The 27,326-nt window shown below is 43.6% G+C and overlaps 1 protein-coding gene across 11 annotated transcripts in view; it reads left to right on the plus strand.

Annotated features, from left to right (window-relative positions):
- The window catches only part of rassf4a (Ras association domain family member 4a), a 199,285-nt gene that overhangs the window by 114,213 nt on the left and 57,746 nt on the right, over positions 1–27,326 (plus strand). For 10 of the 11 annotated variants that reach the window (XM_059640308.1, XM_059640315.1, XM_048563390.2 and 7 more), the window contains one exon: positions 690–765. In XM_059640308.1, coding sequence (XP_059496291.1) covers positions 690–765 — 76 coding nt within the window. Of the gene's footprint in view, positions 1–689; positions 766–8,633; positions 8,693–27,326 lie in introns of those variants that run through there. The other variant, XM_059640316.1, reaches the window with a different exon arrangement.

Consider the following 27,326-nt stretch of genomic DNA (forward strand, 5'->3'; position numbering starts at 1 on the left):
TTACTGAAGCTGAATCTTCGCTGCTTACAGCACTGGCTAATATGCTCACAATGTGTTGCTGAAGAAAAGTGAGTGGGAGGACATCCTTGTACAATCACACAGATGTGTCCTCCCCTCTGGGGAGAAACCTCAATGTTCTGGCACAATGCAATCAAAAGATGGGTGAGGTTCAGTGGAGATCAAGTGGAGTAGGTTTTTGCCACTTGTTGTCCTTTTACAGAATTGAGCACCAATTTCCAAGCACTAAGAAGAGCAAAGACTACTGTTTGTACCTGTACAGCATAAACCTGTTAGATGAAGCAAGGCTTTGTTGCTCCTGATTGTAGCTAGTGGGAAGAGAAAGCCTAGACACGTTAGAAATGGCCTGTTTGTCTTCCTACTTTATCTTGCAGCACATACTCCTGTTTCTGGGTCTTGCTGTGTTTTCTGACTCAAACTGCTTTTCTGGCTGACCCCCCAACACTGACTTGCCTCCGAACCACCCCGGACAATCAGTCTGTTCCTGACTTAACTGCAAGCATGTGACAAGACCCCTCAGCATTGGAGATTGTGGGCTGTTTTGCAAGTTGCCAGTGGCACGACATGGATATCAAGGATGTCAAGCCACATCGCACTATTGATATTGTGTTTGTCTACAGAATAGCTCCCTTCTTAGATTTAATAATATGTTGATGCTTTTTTGTCTTTAGGTCTGAACTGTTAATGCTTCTAAAAACCTACAACTGCTACCAAGAAGGGAAAAGTTTCCAGTTAAGACACCGAGAGGTAGGACAGTTAACTGAGCTTTAGATACCTAAAATGGTTCAGTCATTAACCTCTTTTAACCTTGGTGCATGGCCAGCAAAGGATTAATTGATGACACTGTATATCAATATTGCTTAATGTTTGGTCAGGACATGTGCTTTGCTCGTATTAATTTCGTGTCTAGGATCTGTGAAAATAGTTTCCATATTTCACATTTGTCTCAACAACTTGTATATTGTTTATCTTTGCCCCAGTTTCTACCATTCATCAGTTTTACCAGGAAGTGAAACTGCTTGTCTTTGCATTTGTATTCTATTAAATAGCACCACATTTATCTGAATTGTCCCCCGAAACTAGCTGATTTTTGGATATAACAATTGGCTATTCAGCAACTTGAGTTTGTTTAGAGCTTTAATGAGTTTCTTTCAATATTTACACTCATTAACCCATATTAATTCAGTATTATATTTAGTGTAATTGCTGACACTGAACAAATATCCATTCTTTAACTTTGAATGGCAAAAATATTGCTGCCTTAGTGTGATCTCCTAGTTTATTTACACCCATTTGACATTGATGCTAGTACGCGGTAAAATCAGATGTCCTGGGGCAGTGATAATCAGAGATAATGGGAACTGCAGATGCTGGAGAATTCCAAGATAATAAAATGTGAGGCTGGATGAACACAGCAGGCCAAGCAGCATCCCAGGAGCACAAAAGCTGACGTTTCGGGCCTAGACCCTTCATCAGAGAGGGGGATGGGGAGAGGGAACTGGAATAAATAGGGAGAGAGGGGGAGGCGGACCGAAGATGGAGAGTAAAGAAGATAGGTGGAGAGAGTATAGGTGGGGAGGTAGGGAGGGGATAGGTCAGTCCAGGGAAGACGGACAGGTCAAGGAGGTGGGATGAGGTTAGTAGGTAGCTGGGGGTGCGGCTTGGGGTGGGAGGAAGGGATGGGTGAGAGGAAGAACCGGTTAGGGAGGCAGAGACAGGTTGGACTGGTTTTGGGATGCAGTGGGTGGGGGGGAAGAGCTGGGCTGGTCACCCCTATCCCAGGCCCCAAGATGACATTCCACATTAAGCAGAGGTTCACCTGCACATCTGCCAATGTGGTATACTGCATCCACTGTACCCGGTGCGGCTTCCTCTACATTGGGGAAACCAAGCGGAGGCTTGGGGACCGGTTTGCAGAACACCTCCGCTCAGTTCGCAACAAACCACTGCACCTCCCAGTCGCAAACCATTTCCACCCCCCCTCCCATTCTCTAGATGACATGGGCCTCCTGCAGTGCCACAGTGATGCCACCCGAAGGTTGCAGGAACAGCAACTCATGTTCCGCTTGGGAACCCTGCAGCCTAATGGTATCAATGTCGACTTCACCAGTTTCAAAATCTCCCCTTCCCCTACTGCATCCCTAAACCAGCCCAGTTCGTCCCCTCCCCCCACTGCACCACACAACCAGCCCAGCTCTTCCCCCCCACCCACTGCATCCCAAAATCAGCCCAGCCTGTCTCTACCTCTCTAACCTGTTCTTCCTCTCACCCGTCCCTTCCTCCCACCCCAAGCCGCACCTCCATTTCCTACCTACTAACCTCATCCCACCTCCTTAACCTGTCCGTCTTCCCTGGACTGACCTATCCCCTCCCTATCTCCCCACCTATACTCTTTCCACCTATCTTCTTTACTCTCCATCTTCGGTCCGCCTCCCCCTCTCTCCCTATTTATTCCAGTTCCCTCACCCCATCCCCCTCTCTGATGAAGGGTCTAGGCCCGAAACGTCAGCTTTTGTGCTCCTGAGATGCTGCTTGGCCGGCTGTGTTCATCCAGCCTCACATTTTATTATCCTAGGGGCATATCTGTTAGAGAAAACTCAGTGGCCATCTATCAATAAGATACAGGAGTTTACTGCCTCCTCTGCTTTGCTCTTGCTTCTTGCTTTGTATGTCTCTCTCTCACCCTCTCTGTCTCTCTCTCAGCCTCTCTGTCTCTCTCTCACCCTCTCTGTCTCTCTCTCACCCTCTCTGTCTCTCTCTCTCAGCCTCTGTCTGTCTCACCCTTTGTCTCTCTCTCTCACCCTCTCTGTCTCTCTCTCACCCTCTCTGTCTCTCTCTCTCTCAGCCTCTGTTTCTCTTACCCTCTCTGTCTCTCTCTCTCAGCCTCTGTCTGTCTCACCTTTTGTATGTCTCTCTCTCAACCTCTCTGTCTCTCTCTCAGCCTCTGTCTCTCTTACCCTTAGTTTTTTTCTCACCCTCTCTGTCTCTCTCTCAGCCTCTGTCTGTCTCACCCTTTGTCTCTCTCTCTCTCACCCTCTCTGTCTCTCTCTCAGCCTCTGTCTCTCTTACCCTTTGTCTCCCTCTCTCACCCTCTCTGTCTCTCAGTCCCTTTGTCCCTCTCAGCTCCTTTGTCTCACTCACCCTCTTTGCCTCTCTCTCTCCCTCTTTATCTCTGTCACCCTCTTTGTTTCTCTCTCACTCTCTTTGTCCTCTCTCACGATTTTCATCTCCCTCTTACTCATTGGCTTTCTCCTCCATTTGTTCTAGTTCTCTTTTTGTCATCCTGATCGGTAAAGAACCATTTGTGGAGGAGTGAAAGGAATTGACTTCTGGGAAATAATCACTGTACATAGGCTGCATGTTTGTGCCTTTTCCAATCCTGACTGTGTTAAACAAAACCCATAGATCACCATTGCTCCCCATTTCACCACCTATCCAGTTCCCTGTTACAAGCCATCAGTGTCTCTTGGCCAATATCCTAAAGAAGAGATCCCACAAACTAGCTAATCCATGCCAACTATGCCTTGTGAATAATGTGTATGATCTAGTTTTCCTATGTAGTGCAACATGGCTAGCAGCCAGCAGGTGACCCCTGTTGGTGCTGGGGTCAGGGGGAGGTTGCAGGTGATCTTGCAGGACAGCCTGGAGCTTAAGGGCCTGGCTTCAAATTGCATGACCGTCCCATCCCCCACAGGTGCCTGATGCCTGGACTCACTGGATAAGGGGGGCACTGACACAGGGAAAGTAGGTGGGAACACAAACGCAGGCAGAGGACAGAAGATCGTGGAGCCATGTGCACAGCACCTGATTAATCCTTGTAAACTGTCCGAGGACAGACCGCTGCAACGCTGGGATCTCCTGTAAAACTCTCTGAGCACTGGGACCTGATTGGGAATAGTGTGAATTTACAATGGCATCAAGCCAAGTCTTCATTCTGAGCCCCATCCACAGCGATGCAGTGGAGGGTGACGTCTGCCTCTTCTGCAATGGAAATTGAAACATCGGCCATAAAAACCCAGCCTCACAGCTGGTCCACCAGTGCTGCCATGAAATGGGCTACCTGTCCCACACCGGAAAGAATGGGCACCACGTTCTGTGTAAAGTCTTAGGTCTGGTTGGAGCTGGTTTCCTTCACATTTCTCAGCAGCAATAAGGGGCCTTTAGGCTAGCCTGCTAATGAAGCAAGCATTTAATTGTGCATGTCCATCAACCATTTCCTACTCCATTCGAGTCCTCGTGAGAGTTCCCTGCAGCAGAACCCAGTTCTGAACTCGCTCCTCAGGAAACCGTCTCATCCAGTCTGCTTCATCTGGCTGCTGTCTTCTCATGTCGAAGTGCTGATCCTGCCTCTCCACAGCCCTCTACAGCAGACACTGTGTCAGCACCAGACCGCCCGGCTACACTAGTCAGATCAGGTGATGATGTTTCTTTCTCAAATATATGCTCCTCTTCACCCTCCCCATCAATTCGGGCGGATCTGCTGAAGAAGAGAAAGTAACTGTGGGTCCAAGAATGCAAGAACTTGGGACAAAGACCACATTGGTCTGCAAGCAGCCCTTTAATACAGAATACATGGGCCCAGGATAAACACTTCCTGGGCAACATGGCACGCTCACTGTGAGAATTTGATTCCCCCAATTGCACAGACTTGCAGGTCGAATTTTGCAGATATTATGGTCAATGACATGGAAACTAATTTTAAATTCGATACAGGGACGGATTTATCGATTCTTTTAGAGCATCACCCACAGTTAGGGAAAAGTTAGAGCATTCTCCGTTTAACTTCAACACACCTGACGAATTAAAATCAGATGGAAAGCTCAGATGGTTTGTTACAGTCGAAGACAGTGCAGAAACCCTGTATGTTACTTGTAACTTCTATGCTTCTTAATTAAGTGGAGCCCAATGTATATATTTGTATACTCTGCAATTATCAGGTATTACTCCATGACCAGGCTTACTGCTTTGTATGTGAGGCAAAAGCTGCCATTAGAGTGTGCTTCAACCCTGTCTTCAAAAGAATATCTTTTACCATCTCAGTGCAAGTCCTTATGTTTATTGAGAGTGAGAAATACCTTCAGGCAGCTTCATGTTTCACCAGCTTTAATTAAAAGCTCACAATCTGTGTTGTTTTTTCTCTTTTAAAGTTGGCCTTTCAGATTTGAAGCTCTGGCAGCTCAGTCTGAATGACAGCAAGAGATCCATTGAAGATAGCCAGCCCAGAATCCTCACACCACCCCACCCCCAAATGCTTTTGCACCTTGTCCAAGCTCTCTCCCTGCTTCCCAAGCACTCTCTGGCGTGAGTTGGATATCTGGTAGTCCTCGGAAAACTGTGTGAGCTGACTACAATGTGAATATTATGAATCTAAATTGCTGAATGTCAATGGTTGTGGCACTATGAACCTGATAGTGTAGTGGGCAGGGTTTGACATTTGAAGATGCTGCCACTGACCCTAGTACTCATGAAGACCCCACCACCACTATCTGCTTCCATTGCTTTCAAAGTGTTTTTCTGGACAGCCTCCTGCTTCCACATCTCTACCAATTTTCCTCTTCCAGCCCCACGCATCTCCAGAAAGTCGAGCTGTCTCCTCCTTCCCACCTCCATTGTGGCACAGTGGTTAGCACTGCTGCCTCACAGTGCCAGGGACCTGGGTTCAATTCCACCCTCGGGTGACTGTCTGTGTGGAGTTTGCACATTCTCCCCGTGTCTGTGTGGGTTTCCTCCGGGTGCTCCAGTTACCTCCCACAGTCCAAAGATGTGCAGTCTAGGTGGATTGGTTGTGCTAAATTGCCCGTAGTGTTCAGGGATGTGTGGATTAAGTGGATCAGCCATGGGAAATGCAGGGTTACAGCGAAAAGGTAGGAGGCTGGACCTGAGTGTGATGCTCTTTGGAGGGACAGCGTGGACTCGATGGGCCAAATGGCCCACCTCCACACTGCAGGAATTCTACGATTCACCACTCAGCAGAGATTTCCAAAACAGCATTGGAGAATTTGCAGTGTCTTTTCTGGCTCATGCTACAGAGTGAGAGTGTGCACCTGCCCTTCTAAGTGATGCAAGCTAACTTTAACTCCCTACTGAGCCAGGCAATGGTTTGTTTTGTTGTGACATGCATATGGAGATTAACAGGCTGCAATCACACAACACCCGTCTGATTGTTCACCCTAGCAGATGGTTAGCACAGTTGAAAAGACTGAGCTGTGTTTGGCCAAGGTTATCAGAAAGCTATTGTGCTGTTTTATGTAATAGTCATTTTTGGGTGAAAATTTAATGAATGGAAGACAATTGCAACACTGGAGTAATCCATTAAAATGTTACTTTCATAGAAAGTGATGTTGAATTCTTCCTTCCCTAATTTGTATTCCTAGCTGATCATTCTTGTCACCCATTTTTTAAGGCAATGTAGTTCATTCCTCTGCTTTTTTGAGATTTATTAAAAGTTCCAGGTCCTTCCCTATTACATTTACTTACTTGGAAATGCACACAGGATAAGTCAAAAATCAATGAGCTACTTATTTCCTCAGGGCTTTTAAAAATGCATTGAGTTGCAGACAGGACAAATAGTGCATGTCTTAATGTGGCTAGATCATGTGGTTTCTTGGAAACAATCTTACTGCCTATAAACCGAAAGCAGGCCTTTTAGTGTCTGATTTATTATTGGGTCATCGTATTGTTTAATCTCAAAGCAATTATATTATGCCAGAATGGGCTTGTTTGACTCTCCTTTTACCATTTTATGATTTGTTATTAGACATAGGAATTTAAATTGCTCATTATTTGGAAAAATTGATTTAAATTAACAAAGGGTTTGGTTATAATGTTTCTATTCCAAGGGGCCTAGTGTTGGAATTCCACCAGCCTGTGAAACCAGCAATTGCTGGAGAAAGTCAGCAGGTCGGGTAGCATCTGTGCAGACTTAATGCTTCGGGTTCAGCGACCACTCCAGAGATGATCCTTTGTTATCTCTGCTTTCTCTCCACAGATGCTGCCAGACCTGCTGAGTTTCACCACCAATTTCAGTATTTGTTTCATATTTCCAACATCCACTATCCTTTGTAATATTTTCCCTCCAGGTTACAGTTGCCTGTAATTATGTTGAAAAAGGACCAACTGCAAGACAAGATCATAGATCATAGATCATAGAGTCACTACAGTGTGGAAACAGGCCCTTCGGCCCCACGAGTCCACACCAAACCTCAGAGCATCTCACCCAGACCCATCCCAATGTAACCCACCTAATCTACACATTTCTGAACACTATGGCCAACTCACATAGCCTGCACGTCTTTGGACGGGAGGAAACCGGAGCACCCAGAGGAAACACACGCCGACACGGGGAGAATGTGCAAACTCCACACAGACAGTTGCCCGAGGGTGGAATTGATCCCAGGACCCTGGTGCTCTGAGGCAGCAGTGCTAAGCACCGAGCCAGCTTGCTGCCCGAAAGACGATAGATTGGATTTTTGCACACAGTCAGGGTGACTCCCGAAACATTTAAAACTGAATGGCTGAGACCCACTTTTATTCTGGGCATTAACAATTTTCCATGGCCCAGCATAGGTTTGCATGCAGCAAGCCCACACCTTACCTTCCCGACCTGACCAGTTCCATTCTAGGGGTCAGTATCTCGTAGCCCACCACATTTTCTGTAGAGTTGGACCATATTCTCAATGAGGTGTGATTCATGGTCCCTCAAAGGAGATGTGTACCAGTGTTTGAATTTGAAAACACTTGAAGGTTAAGCTTCCTAGATTGCAGCCCCTTTCGCCCAGTGACTCCTCATGCCCCATTTACTCACTATGCTAGCTGATGCACCTTCAGTTGCTGCCCATTCACCCGCAATGCACTTTGTATGTAACAACTGAACCAACGCAGCCAGTGCAACTGCTGATAAAACAAACATTCATTCAGAAATGTTCTTTTAAAACACTGCTATGCCTGTGATCCTGTAGAAGTGTGTAACAGATCGTAAAAGCAATAACATAAGTCTATGAAAACTTTACGTCACCTTATGTAAATAAGCATTGCAACATTGGCGAAAGAGAACACACAAAAAACAACTGATGATAACTACTTAACCATGTCAATCAAGCAAAGATTGATAACAAAGTGTGAAGCTGGATGAACACAGCAGGCCAAGCAGCATCTCAGGAGCACAAAAGCTGACGTTTCAGGCCTAAACCCTTCGTCAGAAAAGTGGGGTAGGGAGAGGGTTCTGGAATAAATAGGGAGAGAGGGGGAGGCGGACCGAAGATGGAGAGAAGATAGGTAGAAAGGAGAGTATCGGTGGGGATGTAGGGAGGGGATAGGTCAGTCCGGGGAGGACGGACAGGCCAAGGGGGACGGGATGAGGTTAGTAGGTCGGAAGTGGAGGTGGGGCTTGAGGTGGGTCGAAGAGATCGGTGAGAGGAAGAACTGGTTAGGGAGGCGGGGATGAGCTGGGCTGGTTTTGGGATGCAGTGGGGGGAGGGGAGATTTTGATTTCACAAGCTCCAAAGCTGCTTAAACCATGACATAGTAGGTGAGAAGGAAGTGAAACCAGTGGAGTTAGCATGGGTGTACTGGAGGTGATTGTAACTTGTTGAAGATTGGAAATTGAACAAGCAGTCTGATGACATGATGTTGTGTACTTTGCCTTTCCTGTGTGACATTGTGACCCTTAATGGCAGTAAGTCTGTTTTGATTTTGCAAGCTGCACACACACAGATCAGTTAATGGTTGCACTGTCAGCTTCATAACTTTTATAACATGTTTTAATGGACTAATGCAAGGAATTAATCAATTCCTGATAAGTGAGTGATTATTAGAACATTGTCATTAACAGTGGTGAACAGCAGTGAAAACTGCCTCACTGATGTGATCTAATGTGCTTGAACTGTCAGCAACCAATTAAATCCACTGGGAGAACACATGGTTGATGGTCATAAATTGTGCTAAAATGTACTAATCAACCCTCACTTTCTGTTGAAGGATGTTGAAAACAAAGCTTCTTCACAATCAGACAAATCCCTATAATGAGGAAAATGATCAGGTCAGCATTGGGTTGAAAGGAAGAAAGGGAAGGTCAGTTGCATATTGTCAGAATGTGCAGAAAACTTCTTAATTTCCATTGGGTTAGAGCAAACCTTCTAACGGAATTGAAAATGCCTAAAAAGCATTAACAGGTGTGATTTCAGATACATCCAATGCAGAAAAGAAAGCGATTCACATTTGCTCGGTAATTGAGAATGAAGCTCCGCAGAGACTTAATGCATCAGGGTTAACAGCCAACAGCTTAAAGATTCCCAAATATATGGACTGCATTAGAGGATCAATTTAAAGTCAGATTAGTTTCCACATTCATTGACTCAAATTCATGTCAGTTCGATTGAAGGCTTAAGAATCACTAGGCTGCTTCATGAGCAGATACAATGGAAAGAGCCCATTACATAATTTTTAAGATAGAGAGCTAGCAAACAGATTTTTGAAATGGTGATCAGATCCGCTCCATGGGATGCTTTCCGTAAAGATTTACCAGCCAAACCAAAAACATGTAGTTTGAAGAGCTGCCAAAGGATGGATGCAAATATGAAGCAATCCTTTGCAGCTCAGCGAAGCTTACAGGTCCTAAGGGCAAACCCAGTGGATGACATGATCAGTAGCAAAGCCAAACATAGTAAGATATGACCTTCTGCATTGACTGTGGAAATGCCCAACTTTCAATAAGTTTTGCCAAGCAGGTGGCAGAAATGAGGATTGGCAGAGATCGTGCACTCAAGAAAAGGCTGGTGGAGCTGTAAAGAGCTGTGCACTGACTCAAACAGACTGTGTATAAGGAGCATCTTCAAAGTTTCATACAAAGAACTGGTATCACGCCGGGAGTGTTTACGTAAAATAGTCACTAAGCCAGAATTTGACAAAGTCCTCGCTGCTTGCAGGAGGTGTTTCAGAAAAATCTGACATGTGGTGACAGAACAAAATCTGGAGGTTTATTTCATGTAAAAATTAATTAATAAGTTTTCGCCGACGCACTGGAATAAAGACATCAGTGCAAATCAGCTGAGCAAGTACTGAAAGATATTCCCTAATAAGAGAGGCATATATGTCCGACACAATTTATTTCAGGGTAGCACCGTCTCTCTGACAGAGCGTTGTGAGCACATTTCATACTGCCATTCATCAATGTTATCACACCGTCCGAAGTATTCAGAAAAATTCGAATGGGCCCTCCAAAATCTATTTGTTTCTTATTGGCTAAGATTGACACAGCAACATGTGCTGAATGCTATCCCTTCTAATATGGAGCAGTATGTGCCTGCTGATAGGGGAAGCCGTGATGAAACTTTGCAACAAACACTGGCTCACCAGTCCCATATAAATACAATTAATCTGCCTCGACATTGCAGATACCCTACATCTTAGAAAATGTTGGATTAGCAAGATCAGGTCTACCAGAATGCCTTGCCCTCTCGTGTTTCACAATTCACACATTCACTCAGAGATCAGAGACATAACAGAAACAACAGCAGACTATACCGAAAACACTTTCAGAATTGAATATGGAAGAACTGAACTCTTAATTTATTTTGAAATCAGTGAATCTAAAATCTCAGCCCTGTGTTGTGGAGAGAAAAATGAAATTACAAGAGAAAAAGACTGAATGACTAGTGCAGGATTAGTCAATCATGTGAATGCCAAAGATGCTTGAGGAGCTGGAAGAGAACAACAGACTTAGAATGATCCATTAACATCAGTTACCAAATAACAAGAACCAAGAAAAGACACATCCTACAAGAAAAGCTAGCCAAACTAATCAATCAAAATGACAATCAAAATTCAGACACTTGGATTAAAAGCCTTTCAGACAGGAAACTAACAGACACCGAGAAAGCTGTTCTAATATGTGGTATCAACTACAACCACAGAGATGCTAACAGAACGGAGTTCCTAGCCACACTAGAAGCCACACTGAAGACCAACAGTGTCAATGAGGAAACACAACAAGCCATAAGACAGGCTGTGGTCCCAACACTGACAGAATGAGCAAACTTAACACTCTCAACGCATCAGAAAGGAAGGCCCGAGAAGGACTGAAAAAATGCAAAAACATCATAATCCAACAGTGAACAAAGGATACATGGCAGTAATACTAAACAAGCAGAAGTACCTCACTAAAGCGCAGACACAAACACACACCGGCAAGCGCAAATAGACCTGACACTGCAACTGGGTAATAAAATAATCAATGCACTAAAGAGACTCAAACAGACCAGACAAATCAACAAAGCCGACTACCTATAAATGAAACCAGAAGGGACAAACACCTCCTGATTCTACGGCCTCCTAAAGGTGCTCAAACCAGAAGCACCCCTCAGACCCATTGTCTCCCTCCCAACCACATCTTCACACAGGTCAGCCAAGGAGTTGCAATGAAGACAAAGGCAACTTGTCGGCAAGCCACCCTACTCAATCCACTCAGCCCAGAAGTTCCTCAAATCCCTCAAAGACATAAGAATAGACGATGGCGAGACTATAGTGTCATTTGATGTTACCGCCCCTTTCCAATCAATTGGCATACCAGTGGCAAGGGAAACACGAGCAGACGAGACTGAGTGACGCCATCTCCACAGACAACGTGCTGAAGTTACTGGGCCTATGCCTCATGACCCATTTTACCTTTAATGGCCGAATCCATGAACAGATCAACGGGACACCCATGGAGTCACCTATCTCCAGACTAATAGCAGAAGCAATGATGCAGAGACTTGAAAGCATGACCCTTCCGCAGACCCAGCCTAAACAATGGCTCTGATACATGGACGACACTTTCATCGTCATCTAAAAGACTAAACCAGAAGAGATGCACCAACTAATAAACAACACTCTCAGCGGCAACAAATTCACCATGGAAGAAGAAAAGAACAAACAGCCCCCATTCCTGGACATCATGGTAGAATGCATAACCAATGGTGAATTCCTCACGAAGGTACACAGAAAGGCCACACACACGGATCAAGTCCTGAATTTCAACAGTAACCACCCCAAAATTCTCAAATGGAGTTGCATGAAAATGATTGACAACACACTACAGCAACCCAGAACTATGCCAAAGCGAAGATGAATACCTCCACCAAGCACTCAATGGATACCCAAGCATGTGGGTCCAATGATGCTTATCACACAAATAACAACAGGAAGATACAGTACTCCCTGACAGATTTGTCACGTTACCATACATCAAGAACATATCCGAATTGACCACAAGACTCCTACGACCATTGGGCAGCAGAGTGGCACACAAACCTACATCAACTCTATGCCAACAGCTAACTCGAACCAAAGACCCCATACCCACTATGGACAGAACCAACGCAATATACAAGGTTCCATGCAAGGATAGTGACAAACATTACACTGGGCTGACAGGAAGGAAACTAGCTACAAGAATACATGAACACCAGCTAGCAACAAAAAGACACGACCAATACTCACTCGTCTCCATACACACAGATAAGGAGAACCACCAGTTTGAGTGGGACAACATCAGGACCCTAGAACAGGCCAAACAGAGACAAGCACAGGAACTTCAGGAGGCCTGGTTCTCTACCAAGAAGGTCATCAATGAACACATAGAATTAGACCCCATATGCTCACCACTGAGAAGAAAAAACAGAAATGACGTAATCAACTCCAACAGATCCCAGCACTTAAATGCCAGGTGAGAAAACACAACAGCGCTTCATCAGAGGCTGCACTGATGATGATACCCAGCAGGGTAATAAAATGTCTGCGGACCAACGAACGAGCTCGGCAAGACAACCAACCACAACATCCACAACCCGAGCTACAAATCTACTCAAGAACCTGAGATGGAATATAGTGCAGGAAGATGTGAAGTTACACACTTTGGCAGAACGAATAGAGGAGCTGAATATTATTTAAGTCTAGAAACACTGAAGAAAGCTACAGGACAGATGGATTTGGGAGTTCTTGTGCATGAATCACAAGAAGCTAGCATACTGTGAAAACGTTGGGACCCCTTACCTAAAGCAAGATAAAGCAGCATTGGAGGCAGAGAGAGAAAGGCTAATACCAGACATGGACGGGTGGTCATATATGGCATGGTTAAGTAGGTTTGGCCTTTATACGCTGGAACATCGAAGAATGAGAAACGAGCTTATTGAAACATACAAGATTCTTATCGGGTTTTACAGGGGGGTTGAGATGCAAAGAGGCTGTTTCCTCTTCTGGGAGAATCTAGAACTGGAAGGCTTAATCTTGGAATAAGGGGTCGCCCATTTAAAACAGAGATGAGATATTTCTTCTCGGATGGCTATGAATCTGTTGTATTACTCACTCCAGAGGGCTATCGGGGAAGGGCTACTAAGTAAAATCAAGGCTGAGGTAGACAGATTTTTAATCGGTAATGGAATCAAAGGTTATGGAGAAAAGGCAGAAAGTGGAGTTGAGAATTATCAGAACATTGGAAGTGGAGTTGACTCTATAAGCTGAATGACCGACTCTACTCCTATGTCTTTTGGTCTCAGAAACACCGATTTCATTAGCGGCTTTAATTATGGACACTCCAAGGTTCTGGCAAGTAGAGATATCAAGAGAGTTTCAAACCTGGAATTGCAGAATGGATAGGTATAGATTTAGAAAATTCCATAATAGTGAAAAAAGGAGAGTAAGCTGGAAAAGAACCAGTGGTTTGCAAGGTCAAGAAAGAAGACGGTAGGTTTTAAGAAAGCATCAGACGATGCTGGTTTAGAACAGATGAAGAACATTTATTCTAGTTAGAGTGGGAACCAGGAAGACGTTGTAAGAAAGGTCAGTAGTGTAAGGAGCAAGAAGAGGGATTCAGCAGTGCAATATGTTCAGAGAGAAGATGGGAAATGTGAGAAAGAAATGAGATTTTAGGGCGAGGCCAGTGAAGAACCTGAGGAAAGTTTGCATTACGAGGAAGGGAAAACAGTCAAGTCAACTAAATGGATGATCTAAGTCATAGTGACAAAGAAGTTCATGAGCTTCTTGCACTTGCTGAAGAGGAGGGTGAAAAGGGTATGGGACATGGAGCTTGAGGGGACAAGTTAATGTTTGCAAAGAAACCCAGGGTTTTCTTCTCATTTGATATTTCTTCAATTAGTCTAGCTGGATCTGGTGATCATTGGCTCTCTTGAAATGAATGAACATGTTGAGGCCTTATTGACCAGGATGGAAGCTTTCACCCAGAGTGGGATTAAGATTGGCTTAAGAAAGGCACAAGTATTGAGACATGGTTTCTCCTAAACTGTAGTATGAGATTTCAGAGAGACTGAGGTAATGACTAAGACCCAGAAACCGGTCTCTTGGGGAATGCCTCAACCAGCCAATGTGAGGGATGTATGGAAGGTATTGAGACTAGTTAGCTCATGAAGTGATGTTATTGAGGGGTAAACAGAAATGGTAGGTCTCCTGCAATCGTAAAATGAAGGTGACACGCTAGAGAAGAAGTGATACGTTGTAATAAGGAACAGGAAGAAGCTTAGAGTTAAATAAAGATACCGCCCCTTGAAAGTATCTGGAGAGGGACTCCCACAGCATGGGAAAGCCTTGCACATGTATGTCCATGACAGAGAAAGTCTCTATGGAGCTAACAGGCTTTGGAGCATGAAGACCAGATGTGGCCAGTGATATACTTCTCAAGCACACCTTTAGTGGGAACCTTGGCATGCTCAATGAGCCAGGACTGCAGATCTTGAATGTGATCCATTCGTTGTGGAATTGCTTTGCCTAGTCTGTCACTTGCTGCTTCTGCTACTTGGCACACAACTAGTCCTGTGTTTTTACTTCATTTTTAGTTATGCCTGGTGCTGCCCCCGGCATGCCTTCCCGCCTTGTTTGTTGAACCAGAGTTGATGTGCTGACTTGATAGTAAAAGTAGTGAGATATATGCTGGACTATGCTGTACTGGGTACAACCTGCACTGATGCCTACATTGATGCCCTGTCTTGAATTGCTAGACCTGTTAAATATCTATCCCATTTAGCAAGGTGTTGGTACCACACCATAAAATGGAGTGTATTCTCACAGTGAGGGTGGGATTGCTCTCCACAAGGACTGTGGTGATGATCACTATTACCAGTCCTGTCATGGACACATGTATCTGTTGCTGGCAAATTGGTGAAGACAAGGTCTTGAATGTTTATTTCCTCTTCCTGGTCCTCTTCACCATCCGTCACGGATTCAGTCGAGCACCATTATCTTTTAGGCCTCAGCTGGTTCAGTTTGTGATAATGGAGCGCGACTGATTCATTAGCCAAGGGGAGAGTGGGTGTGGGGGGTGATGGAGGATAGGGAGGTTGGTGGGGGCGGGGGGGGTGGGGGAGCGGTGGTGTGGAATGGTACAGAGTTAATATAACCAGGATGAGGTTTCCTTGTCCATGTTTGAATCGATGACTTTGTGGAGGCCAGAGTCAATTTGGAAGGACTCCCAGAATAACTCACTCTCAACTGTAAATGACAGTTCTGCCTCTCTGCTGGGTCTGTCCTGCCAGTGGGACATGGGTGTTGATGGTGATCTCTGGGACATTGCAAAGTTAGATACTTTGAGTATGACTATGTCAGGCTGTTGCTCCATTAGGTTGTAAGTCAGTTCTCCCAGTTTTGGGCTGCCGATCGGGGTTTAAAAGTAGAGCCAATGGCGTGAATGTCACTAAAACCCAGCAGCAAGGAGTACTTCTGTCTCTCCTGCTACATGATTTGGATGGGTAGGATGCTACAGTGGCCACTTGTATAATTGGTGAGCTGAAGAGTGGGCATGTGGAGGGGAAAAATCAGCAAGATGCTCACGATGCATCTTTCGCGAAAATTCAGTCCCAATTATGCTTTGAGACAATAATGTGTCAAAATTTGATTTCTTTAATTTATTCATGGGCTGTGCACATCACTAGCTGTGACAGCACTAATTGCCCGTTCCTAGTTGCCCTTAAGAAGTAATTGGTGAGCTGCCTTCTTGAATTGCTGCAGTCCTTTTGTTGCAGAGAGACCCACAATATAGTTGGGGAGGGAGTTGCGGTATAATATCCATCAGTCAAATTAGGTGGTTTTGGATTTTTTAGCAAGTGAGTGGTTTTCAAAATGACCCATTCACTGTTTCTCATCTTCTTGGAGGTTTCCACATTCATTCACAAAACTAGCTGTTCTCTTGAAAAGCTGCTGGTTTATATTTAAGACAATACTTCAGTTGGAGTTCATTAGCCAATATTGCTCTGCAATTTTTGGGAAGTAAAACTGGATTGCACAAGGCGATTAATATTTCAGACATATTTGTGTGTAGCAGTTTCATTCTGGGTCAGAGCATGAGAAAAGAAAGTGGAAGTGATTTAAGATGTTTCATCATGCATGTGGGATAAAAATGGCAAAAAACAGCTTTCCAGCTTATCAATATATTTCTTCTTTTGAGTTTTGTGTTATTTTCTTCCAGTGTGTTACCTGTGTTTAGTCATTGCTTTCCATGAGATCAGACCACTTCCAAGAATAAATGATCTTTCTGAAATCATATGTGTATTTATAATGGCAGTGTAAGAATAGCTTATTGCCAAGGGAGTCATGATGTTTGAAATACTTTAATCAACCTATTCAAAGATGTTCTTTCTGGAACGGGTGGGTCTTGAACCATGGTCTTCTGGCTTAAAGACAGGTGCACTCCCACTGCACCACAAGAGCTATCATTACAATGTTTAAGTTGTTGGAAAACTGAAATATCAGAATTGTAAGGAATATCATAAAAACAAGATACTGGCCTGCTTTGTTTGTGATAAAGGCTATGCGGTAATTTGATTCAGACTGAGTACACAAACCACTTGATTTCTCAATTGAGAGAGAGACCAAATATCATCTCGCAAATGATCCACAACCTCATCACTTCAGGTGACCTCCCATCCACAGCCTCCAACCTCATCGTTCCCCAACCCCGCACCGCCCGCTTCTATCTCCTTCCCAAAATCCACAAACCTGCCTGGCCTGGTCAACCCATTGTCTCTGCCTGCTCCTGCCCCACCGAACCCATCTCTACCTATCTCGACTCCATTTTCTCCCCCTTGGCCCAGGAACTCCCTACCTACGTCTGTGACGACACCCATGGCCTCCACCTTCTCCAGAACTTCCAAATCTCCAGTCCTGAACACCTCACCTTTACCATGGATGTCCAGTCGCTGTACATCTGCATTCCCCATACAGATGGCCTAAAAGCCCTCCACTTCTTCCTGTCCCACAGTCCCGATCAGTCCCCCTCCACCGACACTCTCATCCGCTTAGCCAAACTCATCCTCACCCTCAACAACTTCTCTTTCAATTCCTCCCGCTTACTACAGACAGAGGGGGTGGCCATGGGTACCCACATGGCCCCAAGCTATGCCTGCCTCTTTGTAGATAACATGGAACAATCCCTCTTCCATACCTACACTGGCGCTAAATCCCACATCTTCCTCCATTACATTGATGACTATTTCGGTGGCGCTTTGTGCTCCCATGAGGAGCTCCAACAGTTCATGCACTTCACCAACACCTTCCACTCCAAACTTAAGTTCACCTGGACCATCTCTGATGTCTCTCTCTCCTTCCTAGACCTCTCTGCCTCCATCTCCAGCAACCACCTAGAAACCGATATCCATTTCAAGCCCACCGACTCCCACAGCTACCTAGAATACACCTCCTCCCACCCATCTTCCTGCAAAAATGCCATCCCCAATCCCCAATTCCTTCACCTCCGCCGCGTCTGCTCCCAGGATGAGGCATTCCACTCCCGTACATCTCAGATATCCGAGTTTTTCAAGGACAGCAACTTACCCCCTCAGTAGTCGAGAACGCCCTCGAACGTGTCTCCTACATTTCCCGCAACTCATCCCTCACACCCCTCCCAATAACAACCAAAAGAGAATCCCCCTTGTCCTCACGTACTACCCCACCAACCTCCGGATCTAACGCATCATCCTCCAACACTTGCGCCATCTGCAATCCGACCCCACCACCAAAGACATTTTTCCTCCCCACTCTTGTCTGCTTTTCGGAGAGACCACTCTCTCTGTGACTCCCTTGACCTCTCCACACTCCCCTCCAGCCCCACCGTACCTGGCACATTTCCCTGCAACCAGAGCAACTGCTACACTTGCCCCTACACCTCCCCCCTCACCCCCATCCCAGGCCTCAAGAAGACTTTCCACATCAAGCAGATGTTCACCTGCACATCTGCTAATGTGATAAAATGTATCTGCTGTTCCCGTTGTGGCCTACATTGGGGAAACCAAGCGGAGGCTTGGGGACCGCTTTGCAGAACACCTACACTTGGTTCGCACTAAACAACTCCACCTCCCAGTCGCAAGCCATTTCAACTCCCCCTCCCATTCCTCATACAACATGTCCATCCTGGGCCTCTAGCAGTGCCACAATGATGCTACCCAAAGGTTGCAGGAACAGCAACTCATATTCCGCTTGGGAACCCTGCAGCCCAATGGTATCAATATGGACTTCACAAGCTTCAAAATCTCCCCTCTCCCCACCGGATCCCAAAAGGAGCCCAGCTCATCCCTTCCCCCCTAACCTGTCCTTCATCCCACCTATCCCCTCCTCCCACCCAAGCCCCACCCCCCATCTCCTTCCTACTAATCTCATCCTGCCCCCTTGACCTATCTGTCCTCCCTGGACTGGCCTATCTCCTCTCTACCTCCCCACTTACACCCACCTTTACTGGCTCCATCCCTGCCTCTTTGACCTGTCTCCTCTCCACCTGTCTTCTTCTCTATCCATCTTCTATCCACCTCCCCCCTCTCTCCCTATTTATTTCAGAACACCCTTCCCCTCCCCCATTTTTGCAGAAGGGTCTGGGTCCGAAACGTCAGCTTTCTGCTCCTCTGATGCTGCTTGGCCTGCTGCTTTCATCCAGGTCTTAATATCTCTAATTTCTCGATTGAGTTGACTCATCTCAAAAGGAACCCAAACTGCTCTGTGTCCATGTAGTATGCAAGAGAAAAAAAATTGTCAATGCTGCTGTCACTAGTTATTGAGAGAGTCTTGTTAAAAGTATATGTGTGAGTTGAAATGTCTACAAAAAATGTCTGCGTGGCAAGAATTAATCATGAATCCATAATATTTCATGGTTTTGTTTATTTTCTTTCCCTCTCAGAGTCCTGCTGGTAACACACAATTCAGGGAGGCACCAAGCTACTCAATTCAAATATAAGCACCACAGAGGTTTTAGTTGAATTTCATCCATTGGTCTCTCGGTTTGAATTTAAAGTTACTTAATCAAATGTCTTCTGCTTGTCTAGTATTGGAAGTTTATTTCAGTTTGTCTTCTAATTGCATATTGAATGCAAAATCATCAAAGAGCCATAGGTAAGCCTAAAAGAGAGACAGTGTAAATTTAGCAGTGAATCCTGACATAAACTGACATTCAAAAATTGTGTATTGGATCCATTATCTGTATTTGCATTTCGTGGAACATGCAGAGCTGTTTTGTTTTATTTTCTTCAGAGGAGAGTCAGTAATTACTGGAAATCTACAGTCTGTCCATTTTCAATTTAAGACTATTTTCTGGCAGTTTGCAGTGTAAGTTACTGTCCAACCTCTGTAGTGTTTTAACAAAGCTATTTTACAGCTAGTGGAAGATAATATGATTGAATTAGTAAGTAAGGATAGTGGGACCAGGTTCTTCTGTGTCGACCCTTGTAAATCAATTAGATATTTGCACAGTAACGTTGTATGCAGTTTGTGGCAAATGAGGCTCAGCATTGACATTACCTCAAATACTGAACCTGATAAAGCTATTGAGTGATACCTGACCCATTATGGTTGGTTATGATGGGTTTCCATAAAATTGACCCCTTGAAGCAGGGGGAAAGTTCTATTGAAGCAGTTTAAATAAACAAGGTGATTTTTACTTTGCTTTTCTTTTCAGACATAATGATCTGTTCCCGCTTGGTCATGGTAATTCATTCACTTGGTAGCCTTGAGGAGACAAACATTCTTTCAGTTTAAGAAGGTGATCGCTTAAGTGAGTTACCTTTCTTTCTGCTTCAGGTGAAAGCAGTAATTACAGTTTTAACACAATCTTACAGATGAAACATAGGCACAGAAGTGACATGGATTACAAATTTGAATTTTCTACAAAACAAATTTGAGCTGGTTGTTTTTGGCTTGGAAAGTGAAGCAGAGTATTAACATTGCAAGAATGCACGGCTGTACTCAGATAATATCAAATTAGATGCTGTGATTAAAATTTCCTTTGCCTAATCTTACCAAATCAGTTGCCCAGAATTTTCACAAATATATTTAAAACCTTGAATGCAACACTGATGTCAGACCTTCAACATCTTGAAATGATAACAAAATTTATTTCTGAAATGTGATTGGCAAATCACATGCATTAGTGTTATTCACAAATGGAAAGCAGACAGTGAAATTGAAAGTGATTTTAATTTTTTTCTTTAAGTATTTCCTATGAGGAACTATGTGAGGAACAGCAAAGTGCTTGGTTAGAAGAATGAAGCCGAAAAACCTCTGTTCACAGAGATCTCATCATTCGATGGGTAGTGCCCACTGACTCTGAGCCTTGAAGCAAGTCCCACTCCAGGGACTCATTGATACAAGTTGACAATGTGCCTACTATTCCTTATTGCTGTGTGCACTGGCATCTGTATCTTCTTGGCATTTGAGTGTTTTTGAGGCTTACGTACTCCAGTGTGTGCGAGGATAAGCCACTTTCTGGTGTAATGTGCAGAGTCTTATATGATTAACGAGACACAGTTTGCTGCATGAATGCAACTATTTACAGATTATAAGAACAGGCTTTACATTATTGCAAAGACTGTTGGGACAACCAAGTCTGAGGTCTGTTTATTGGCATCCTACTTGGCTGTCCTTTCCAGTCCGCATGTCATTGTCACAGGGAGTGATGTTTATTGCAGCAATTCCAACCCTTTCTGAGACATGTACTGCACTTTTAGCACTTTGCCACTATTTCCCAAAGGGGTAAAGGCGCAAAAATTAAAAAAAAAGCTGTTTACATAAAAATATGTCAGCTTTCCAGTATCTCATAGCAATATAGCTTCATCCCATTATTGCACAGGAAGCCTGCTTTTCTCGACTCTTGCAGAAGCTGGCACTTGAACTGTCCCGTGTGCACAATATGAATACCACTTTCAAAAGATATCAACAAGAATGTCTCTACATTCCAACAACTTTAGTGAGACTATGACCATACAAGCAGGGTATAGAACATTGAAAACACACTTAAAGGGAAGTTAGTTCAACATGAGAGGAAAAAAACTGAACAGTTAAGTTGATAGGGGGAGAATGAACTAGAGCGCAAGGAGACACGTGGAGAACACAGAGAAAAAACCTGAAATTGTTGGAGAAACTCAGCAAGCCTGGAAGCATCGATGTAGAAAAAGTATCAAGTCCAGTTGGGCAGACAAAAAGATGAATGATAGTATGCCAGGGAGGAGAAAAAAATAGCTAGTAATGGGAATGTGAAAATGGGTTGGCTGTGCTGAAAGCAGCCCATATCACGACAGGGTGTGGGTTGTGGGGGATGTGGTGCGGTGAGGACGCAGATGAAGATGTTCAGGTTCTAACATTACTGAACTTAATATTGGGTCCTGATGGCTGCAGGGTCCCCAAGTGGAAAATGAGATACTGTTCTTCCAGCTTGAGTTGAGCCTCACCAGCACATTGCAGCAAGCCAGAGATGGAGATATTGGTCCGGGAACACAGTGGTGTGTTGAAATGGTGGGCAACCCATTGATGTTACTTAAGTCAAAATTCTACAATGAGTAGGTATCTCCAGCTTCTTGCCATGGTGTTTACCGTTGGTGCTCCAGTGTGATTTGAGAGCTCCCAAACCTGTTTCTCTGAGAAAGCTGTGGGTGTGAATTGGTTGGCAATTACTAGCCCAGCTTAACCTCTTGAAATGGAGGTTGCTATTAACCCCTTGCGGCAATGCTCCAAGGAATAGATACCGCAGTTTGAACACTCATGGAGCTGCATGAGCAACTTTGACTCTTCTTCTTTTCAGTCACACGTGCAAAACATGATGGAGGCTGGCTGGAAGAGCCCTAAGACGTTCAACCCGTAGACAGCGGTGTCCTTGTCCATTCCTGCCCACACTGATTGTACTGAGTTACTTTAGGCTCTCCATGCCTGTCCCAAGTGTAGAAAAGCAGCCAGTTACCCCTTATACACACCAAAGTGATGGGCTCCTTCACCTGACATCTGCAACGCACTGTTCTGACACATTTCCCAGTTCCTGCATGCATACTTGGTGCTTTTTAAAAGCAGATTCAATGCAATCTGAACTTTTCAGCCAATGTTTTCTGACCCTATGGTCAACATTTTCCCATGTGATCTTTAACAGAGAGACAGTGACCTGGTGTTTTTGCATCTCATCCAGTGAGAATCCTCTGTCGGAGGGGTTGGAGCTGATTACTGAAGAATGTGACCATTTCATTCTCAGGGGAATCAGATAAAATTTCACTGCTGTTTTCTGACTGATAATGTTGGAAAGGCAAAATGTGTTGGAAATGATACCAAAGTGTTCTTTCTCTTCCAAACTACTCATTTTTTCTATTTGCTATGATTGTTTACTCTTGACAGGAGTGCAAATTCCAAAGTTAAATCTTTTGCCTTTACAGTCTCGACGCTGCTGATTTTTAGTGTCTCTGAATTCTTTACTTTTTGCCTTTTATTCATTCAAGGGATGAGTGAGTCACTGACTAGGTAGCATTTACTGCCCATCCCTAACTGCCCTGAGGGCAGTTAAGAGCCGACCACATTACTGTGGGTCTGAAGTCACATAGGCCAAACCAGGTGAAGATGGCAGTTTCCTTCCCTAAAGGGCAGTAGTGAACCAGATGGGTTTTTCCTGACAACTGACAATGGATTCATGGCCATCATTAGACTCTAATTCTGGGTATTTATTGAATTCAGGATTTGAACCCAGGTTTCCAGAACATTATCTGGGTCTCTGGGTTAACAAGTCTAGTGAACAGTTCCACTTGTGTTTACACTGTTGGGTTATGCTGTTTGCCACTTTTTTAACCTTATGCTAACATCTTCAGTTCCAGTTGTAATTTAAACAAGTCAGAGATCAGACTGGTTAAACACTGATATTTGTGCAGAATTTTGGTGGCAATTAGAAATTAGACAGGGCAACAAACTTTGTGATTTAGTTCTCAGTATCTCCGCTCATGCCCGGATTTTTATTAAATGTGCAAACTCCTGTAGACCTGGGAATACTGAGAATTTAATTATATATTAAGTAACCTGGCCCTGTTATGATTAACTAGACACAATTATAAAAATTCAAACTGTAATTTGAGCTTCAATACCATTCCAACGAGGTAATCCCCAGGTCTTCCTTGAATAGCTCACTGTCATGATTTGGATAAGATGCACTTTCATTGATATGGCCTCAACATTTTGGATCTACCTTGCCAATGACAACGTTTTCACCACAGGAACCAGAATTGTTCAAAAATAAGGCCTCTTTCCAATTTGGGGATAGTAAGAACTGTCGATGCAGCAGTCAGAGACAACACACTGTGGAGCTGGAGGAGCACAGCAGGCCAGGCTGCATCAGAGGAGCAGGAAAGTTGATATTTCAGGTCAGGACCCTTCTTCAAGAATAGGGTCCTTCTGAAGGAGGGTCCTGACCTGAAAGATCAGCTTTCCTGCTCCACTGATGCAGCCTGGCCTGCTGTGCTCCTCCAGCTCCACATTGTGTTGTCTCTATTGCCAGTATTTTGAGTCAGATAGAAATAGACACTTAAGCTTCACCAGTGTCACTTGGATCATAAGAACAAATTTAAAATTTTAGGACAAAAGTAATTTTCTGAATACAGGTTAATTTATGTCATTTTTGCAAATGCTGAAACTCTGATTACCAGTGTAACTACACGTTTGCAAAATGCTTGCAAGGACTGAAACAGGACATACTGGTTCCCCACCTCTCTGCTGTATTGGAAAATTGGTCTGTCTTGGTTCCCGAATTACTTCTCGCTGTCTTTTGACTTTTTTTCTGCTGGCAAACATTGGCTGCTTTTCAATAATTGACGTCATATTCTTGCAACACCATTGTCAAAAGGTTCTTTTCAACCAGTTATCATTTTCTCTCCTTCACATAATTCTAATTTCTGCAAATCATCTGATAAGCACCAGTCCTCCTCTATGCATCACATTCCCAGCAAATACTATTAAATAAACAACTTAATGTGGAAGCAAGGTTATCTGCAGGTTTGAAGATGACATACTAACCATGGGATCTGTCAGTAGGGTGGGACTTTGATGCTTGTAAGGTCTTGTCATTAAATGTTCTTTTCTAACTGAATGTGTGGCATGAAATTACTGCAGAGAAGTCAGTTGAAAATGAAAATTAAAATTGCTTTTCAGTTTTAAAATTATGTTTTAATTTTGTTCCTTGCTAGGAATATGATTATTGTCAACATCTAGCTTTCCTGTAAAACTTGATCAATAACTTCTGATAAACACATCTTAAACCTACTTCTAGCAGGATGGGCATAGATCAGACACCAGCCTCTCACCTCTTGGCTGTTTGATTGTGCAATGCCTGCTTTGAGGGCACATGATATTGATGCTTTGTGTAATACAAGAATGAGTCCTGGAAAATGGAACAAAACCTCCTTACAAAAAATACGTGTTCATAAAATAGTGATAATTTATTTAAAACGTCAAAAGTACCAAAGTTTACAGGAACATTTCCTAATCTAAGCTTTCCTTATTATCTAGTGAATAATTTAGTGCCTTAGGCTGAGAACAATTGGATATTGTAAATTGGCTTCATATGGCACCTGATAAAAGGCAGGAAACTGAACAAGAGGCTGTAGTCTGAGGAAGAATGAGCTGACGGATGCTTTTAAATATGATTGTAGTGATTTTAAAGGGGTCAGCCAAGTGGGCCTTATAGCATATGAGTTCACTCAATTGGGGCTGTTGACATCGTCCAGTCAGGGCACCCTGGCTGGCAGATATAAACAGGAGTGTCAGAGGCTCTGGTAACACTGGTAAAGCCGGACCGGTGTCAAGTAATACACACATGTAAATAAACGGTGACTTGGTGACAGGATACTGGCCTGTATGGAATTAGGGATTTTAAAGTGAAGGTGTTTAGGGGACTGATGCCAATGTCAGTCATCAAGGGTAGCAAGGCTTGGAGTGGACAGGATAAGGGCAGCAATGAATGAGCAGAGGCAGTTTTCAGGTATTGCAGGCATTGCATTATGAAATTCGCTGAGTGAACTGTAACACCATAACATTGGAAGAAGGCTGTAGACAGTAATGTCATTGGGTGAATGATGTTGAGTTACCTAGAGAAAGGAAAGCTAAGAGAGATAGTATAACCCACACACAACATTGTAAACAACATCAACATCGCTGACCTGCAATGCAAGAAAACTGCAAATTAACTGTTAGGTATGTTTCATACAATAGCGGACTGTACCAAGTCTACTCTGTCTCCTAAAGTGAACTGTTCACTGATACACAGGTTTTAGGTTTGCGAGGTTGACATTGTATCACTCTGGAAATTCATAACTGAGGCTGATTAGTATCTTGAGCAAAAAAAAATGAGCATTCTTTTCTGTATGAGGGAACTGAACATTGCGACAACTGAACAGATGTTATATTGGCTAGTGCAGGACCAGATCAACCAACTGCATTTTAATGATGCACCCTACATAAAAGCAAATTTAATTGATGGGACAAAGAAATATGTATCATGTTCGGCTTTATTAACACAATATTTTGCATATCCTGAACTGGGACTGTTTTCCTGTAGATTGTCAATGAGATGAACTCCTTACGTCACCCAGGGCCATCTGGATAACTACTGAATAGCTGATAGTGGCGGAAGTATCTCAAGACACTTAACTATCTCATTCTTTACTGGGAAACTCATTTGTCAAGACTAGTTGCTCACATGCCATCATGAACAGGATACTGTATAAAAGAGAACTCTCTAAAACTTAAAAAATCATTTTTAAGTTCTCTTTCTCTATCAATTATGTCTTGATTAAAATCAGATGGCTAATTATTCAGTTTTACATTGAAATAAGTAATGTAGATTTTGTGCTCTTAAGATGCTGCTTGGCCTGCTTGTTCATCCAGCATGACACTTTGTTATCTATGTAGATTTACTTCCCTTGTTCAGCCCTTAAGATTCATTCCAGACTTGAAATGTTAACTCTGATTCTGTCTCCACAGACATTGGCAACCCTACTGAGTTTCTCCAGCATTCTCCATATTTGTCGATCTCTGAATCCTGATTTAACTTTTAAACTCGATTTGTGAGCCTATACACATTTCTTTTATGAAACTGATGGAGATCTTTAGTTCATTTTAAAATGGAATTTTCTATGTATTTTTACATTTGGCTTTATCTCTTATTTCTGCCAGTCAGTACTCAATGCGAACGAACCAAATGCTGAAACAAAAACAGGAAGTGCTCAAGAAACTCAGCAGCTCTGCTAGCATCTGTAGAGGGAGAAGCAGAATTAATATTTTGAAACCAGTGTGACTTCTTCAGAACTGACAGAACCGATAACAATAAAAACCCAAAGAGCTGTGGATACTGTAAATTAGGAACAAAACAAAGTTTTTAGAAAAGCTCAACAGGTCTGGCAGCATCTGTGAAGGAGAAAACAGAGATAACGTTTCGGGTCCGTTGGGAAAACAGCAGTTTATATGCAGAAAATGGGAACTGATAACAAGCACTGCCTGGCATCCTTACAGGGAATTACAGTCAGTTAGCAGAGCTTCTGTCTTAGTGACTCTATAAATAAATACCAATATGGTGAAATGTTGTGACTGCAGCACATTATATCCTGTTTGATCAAATTCCGCTATTCTGCAACTTTACTGTGTCTTTGCAAAGCCTTTCTGCTGTAGTACAGTATAACTTTCTATAAATTCTTGAGAACCTCAGCTCCAACCAAATCTTATCATGGGATACAGAAGCTCTTTCCAAAATTCAGACAGCTCATCATATTTTGGGGGGAATTTAGCAAAAAGCATCCTTAGCTTCCAGCACTCAACTATCCAGCTGTGCAGTATGTGTGAAATAGCTCAGCAAAATCAATGTCACCTCATTTGTAAGAGATCTTGAAAATGTATTTGTTTGTGACCATACATTTGTAAACCACTACACTGGGGTATATATTTAATGGAATCGGCAAGATTCCAGCCATTAGACTGAACTGTACAGAAATGCAAGGCACCAGCTGGCTGTTCACTTGAAGATGAAGCTTTGGGGAACATTAAAGGAGCAAAAC

This window comes from Stegostoma tigrinum, chromosome 37, assembly GCF_030684315.1.
Source record: "Stegostoma tigrinum isolate sSteTig4 chromosome 37, sSteTig4.hap1, whole genome shotgun sequence".
Classification (NCBI taxonomy): Eukaryota; Metazoa; Chordata; class Chondrichthyes; order Orectolobiformes; family Stegostomatidae; genus Stegostoma; species Stegostoma tigrinum.